Below are 4,105 nucleotides of genomic sequence, written 5' to 3'. Positions count from 1 at the left end.
CGTTGCTCCAAGTTGCAAAGCTAAACCTAAACCTGTCGTGGACGTGTATGTGGGTAGGTTTCCCGCACCCCCCCCCCCTTAAATAGCTTTCCTTTATCTTAAAAGAAGGAACTCTACAAATGTGACTTCCCAAAGGCGCGCTTCTTTTCCCTTCTGCCACGGTCGCTGTCGTCCCTAACGCTAGCGACCTGTGACTTCCCGTCTGCTGTGCGGAGACAGTGGGGCTGCTGGAAGTCCTGGGGGCGGGGATAGCTAGCTCCTGGCACACCCCCGGGGCAGGGGTCCTGCCAGCTCTGGGAATTGGAATAAGGCGGGCACAATTGTACACTCAGGCCCCCTGGGCGCCCAGCGCACACTGTACTCAATTTGCCACCCCAGCTGGGCTCTCGCCCGCTCCTCCCACCCTACAGGCATTGGCTGCGAACGCGGAAGAACCGAGAGCTCATACTCACCAATGGGAGAACTCGCCTGGTATGATGGACGGGAGCCCTTCCACCAATGGCAATTCAGGGATGCCCGATTGAGCGGCCAGGGCGAGTGCACATAAAAGACGCCCCGCCCGGCTCGCGCTTCATTCTGAACCGAGCCTGGTGCCGCGCAGCCAGCTCAGCCCCCTGCGGCGGCTCCCTCCCAGTCTCTCCTCCTACGAGCAGCATGAAAGCCTTCAGTCCGGTGAGGTCCGTTAGGAAAAACAGCCTGTCGGACCACAGCTTAGGTATCTCCCGGAGCAAAACCCCGGTGGACGACCCGATGAGTCTGCTCTACAACATGAACGACTGCTACTCCAAGCTCAAGGAACTGGTGCCCAGCATCCCCCAGAACAAGAAGGTGACCAAGATGGAAATCCTGCAGCACGTCATCGATTACATCTTGGACCTGCAGATCGCCCTGGACTCGCATCCCACTATCGTCAGCCTGCATCACCAGAGACCTGGACAGAACCAGGCGTCCAGGACGCCGCTGACCACCCTGAACACGGACATCAGCATCCTGTCCTTGCAGGTGAGACTAGATTGCAAGTACCCCACTGCCCAGACGCTCCGGGTCTCCCGAGCTGTCACTCTTAAAGCCCATCGTAGAGACAGGTTCATTAACTTTATTTTTAAGAAAACTGTATATTGAGCGTCATGTGAAATCGCTACTTATAAGTTCTGTGTGGGTTGCGTCTGGATCTGCGCTGTAGCATGAACCTGTTTAATGGGACTTGTTGGCACTTTTGTGAAAGGAGGAGGGGGGCTACCTTCCTTTAAGATTACCTAATATCCTGCCTTTTATCCTCTTTCTCTCCAGGCATCTGAATTCCCTTCTGAGCTTATGTCGAATGATAGCAAAGTACTCTGTGGCTAAATAAATGGTGAGTGTTGCGGGTGCCTCCTGTGTGCGCGTTTCGGTAATGTGCTTGTGTGTCTGTTAAATGTTTGATTTGGTAAATGCATGCTTACTTCACTGTGTTACGGGTGCCGCTTGACTTACCACATAGGCATGAAGGGGCTTGTAGCTGTGGTTGCTCAGGACTACAGAACAGTTGCCTTTACAAAAACAGAAAAGAAAAAATAAATGCCAGTAACTTACTATGAAGGTGTCAGGACCAAGTGTGACTGACTTTTATGAGCCCAGTGGCGGTACATTGAGGTGCTAACCTCAGCTGTAATTAATCTTATCGCCACAAATTCCATAGTGATTCTCTTTCCCCAAAACTGTAGTCCTCTGAGATTTCTCTGGCTAGCTGAAGACGGCTACCCCGAGCCTTACCCCTGTGCTCTGGGATCCAGATTTCCCTATCTGTTAACTAAAGGGCTGTTTTCAATCAAATAATTGTTACAAGAAGCAGACTGGCGCCTGTGAGCGGGCTGTTAGAGATCCAAATAGGAGACTGGGTTTGGGAAGTTTTCCCCTGGAGTCTCTGCTATTTTCATGTTTAATTTGTGCTGCTGGGGCCGGGTATGTGTGCTGCATCTGGACGCCAGGGTTTGGTTAAATGCTCAAACTGTGGCTTCCTCGGCGCCAGGCTCGCCCGCCTCTGCCCTTAGGTTACATTCTCCTAAACTGCCTTTCTCTCCCAATCTTTTGCAGGCATTTGGGGACTTTTTTTTTTCTTTTTACTTTCTCTTTTTCTTTTGCACAAGAAGAAGTCTGCAAGATCTTTTAAGACTTTTGTTATCAGCCATTTCACCAGGAGAACACGTTGAATGGACCTTTTTAAAAAGAAAGCGGAAGGAAAACTAAGGATGATCGTCTTGCCCAGGTGTCAGTTCTCCGGCCTGGACTGTGATACCGTTATTTATGAGAGACTTTCAGTGCCCTTTCTACAGTTGGAAGGTTTTCTTTATATACTATTCCCACCATGGGGAGCGAAAACGTTAAAAAAAAAAAAATCACAAGGAATTGCCCAATGTAAGCAGACTTTGCCTTTTCACAAAGGTGGAGCGTGAATACCAGAAGGACCCAGTATTCGGTTACTTAAATGAAGTCTTCGGTCAGAAATGGCCTTCTTGACGCGAGCCTACTGAATGCTGTGTATATATTTATATATAAATATATATATATTGAGTGAACCTTGTGGACTCTTTAATTAGAGTTTTCTTGTATAGTGGCAGAAATAACCTATTTCTGCATTAAAATGTAATGACGTACTTATGCTAAACTTTTTATAAAAGTTTAGTTGTAAACTTAACCCTTTTATACAAAATAAATCAAGTGTGTTTATTGAATGTTGATTGCTTGCTTTATTTCAGACAACCAGTGCTTTGATTTTTTTTTAATGCTATGTTATAACTGAACCCAAATAAATACCAGTTCAAATTTATGTAGACTGTATTAAGATTATAATAAAATGTGTCTGACATCAATGCCGGGATTCTGAATGATTTTTGAGATGTCTTGTGTTTGCGTGGGGCACCTCCTTCTGTTCTCTCACCCCCTCTATCACATGTGTGTCCCGTGGCGGCCCAGTAGACTGAAACATTGTTGCCATTAGGAGGGATGGGGACTGGAAACTCAACACACCTAGCAGTGTGGCTCCGTGCCTGTGCATTGGGACAAGATTTTAAACGGGATTGTAGGAGAAGACTTCCCCTTGAGTTCCTAGGTGTGCAGTCTAGAAAGACACCTTTGGAGCAGAGAGAAAAGGGGCTTTGGCTGTCACTGGTCACCCCTGGGGGTTACGCTTTTAAACCTGGCCGCGCGAACTCCAGAAGACCTCCTTCCTCCTCCACCTGTGGCTCACCCAGACCTGCCTGGGCCAGCTGCTCTCCCAGTTCTGTGGCTACTAAGTGCTCTTCACCCTTGACTGCACTCTGGACCTCAAGGAACGGAGGGAAGGTGCGAGAAAAGCCCCTCCCACTCACCAAAAAAAAAAAACAAAAAAAAGGTATCACCAACATTTCCATCCAACTCAGAGCCTTGAGGACACTAATTTGAATATGCATTCAATAGGTGCTTAGATCTAGTTCCCAAGTTGCAAGTGACTTGGTTGGGAAGGGGTGGTTCTGGAAAGTGGTCCAGGGAAGACGGGCACAGACTAGAGAAAGGATGGGGCAAGAGGTACGAGTATTTGAGTCGCACCTGGTGCCACTTTCTAGGCCAAGCAGGTGTTTGGGTGGCGCCTGCTAGTCTGCCTTGGCTGCGGTGTTTCCTCTCCCCTGACACCGAATCCATCCTGGTGAATGGAGGAAGGGCAGCTTCGGTTCCGGTGGTCCCCGCCTCCTTCCTGCAGGGCGGGGTTTTCCCTAATGAATATACCCGGGATGCACGCTTTGCCCATTACACCTGGGTTGGAGACTGCTCGAGCGAGAACCCTTGGCAGCCGCCCAATATACTAGTCACCTGTTGCCTACTATAACCCCTGCATGCACACCGGGCCAACCCAGCATGGGCTCTGCCATCCCACCTACCCTCACCCTTCTGCCCCGCCGCACACGCACACGCACACAAAGCGGGAGAGAAGTATGAGAGAACAAGTTGCTGCCCCAACCCTGCCTGTCCTCAGCTTCTCGTCTGCCGGATCTCATCCTCCCCTCGGATGGCTTTGGGGATTTGACCCTGAAGTACAGTTGTGCCATCGGAACGGCAGGCCCCTTCGGAGCACCTGTAGGGTCGCTGGACA

At 49.7% G+C, this 4,105-nt stretch overlaps 1 protein-coding gene across 1 annotated transcript; it reads left to right on the top strand.

Annotated features, from left to right (window-relative positions):
* Positions 1–557: 557 nt before the first annotated feature.
* Id2 (inhibitor of DNA binding 2) lies at positions 558–2,849 on the top strand. Its single transcript, XM_021179075.2, has 3 exons — positions 558–1,002; positions 1,291–1,354; positions 2,074–2,849. Exons 1-2 carry the CDS (start codon positions 655–657, stop codon positions 1,345–1,347), a joined length of 405 nt encoding a protein of 134 aa, XP_021034734.1. The 5' UTR covers positions 558–654; the 3' UTR covers positions 1,348–1,354; positions 2,074–2,849.
* The last annotated feature ends 1,256 nt before the right edge of the window (positions 2,850–4,105 follow it).

The sequence above is a fragment of the Mus caroli genome, chromosome 12 (assembly GCF_900094665.2).
Source record: "Mus caroli chromosome 12, CAROLI_EIJ_v1.1, whole genome shotgun sequence".
In the NCBI taxonomy this organism is placed as follows: Eukaryota; Metazoa; Chordata; class Mammalia; order Rodentia; family Muridae; genus Mus; species Mus caroli.
Note: the sequence above shows the minus strand (reverse complement) of the source record. Positions and strands in the feature narration are given on the sequence as shown.

Coding starts and splice junctions, on each gene's coding strand:
- Id2 (XM_021179075.2), top strand. CDS start 655: ATGAAAGCCTTCAGTCCGGTGAGGTCCGTTAGGAAAAACAGCCTGTCG. Junction 1,003..1,290: donor TCAGCATCCTGTCCTTGCAG/GTGAGACTAGAT, acceptor CTTTCTCTCCAG/GCATCTGAATTCCCTTCTGA.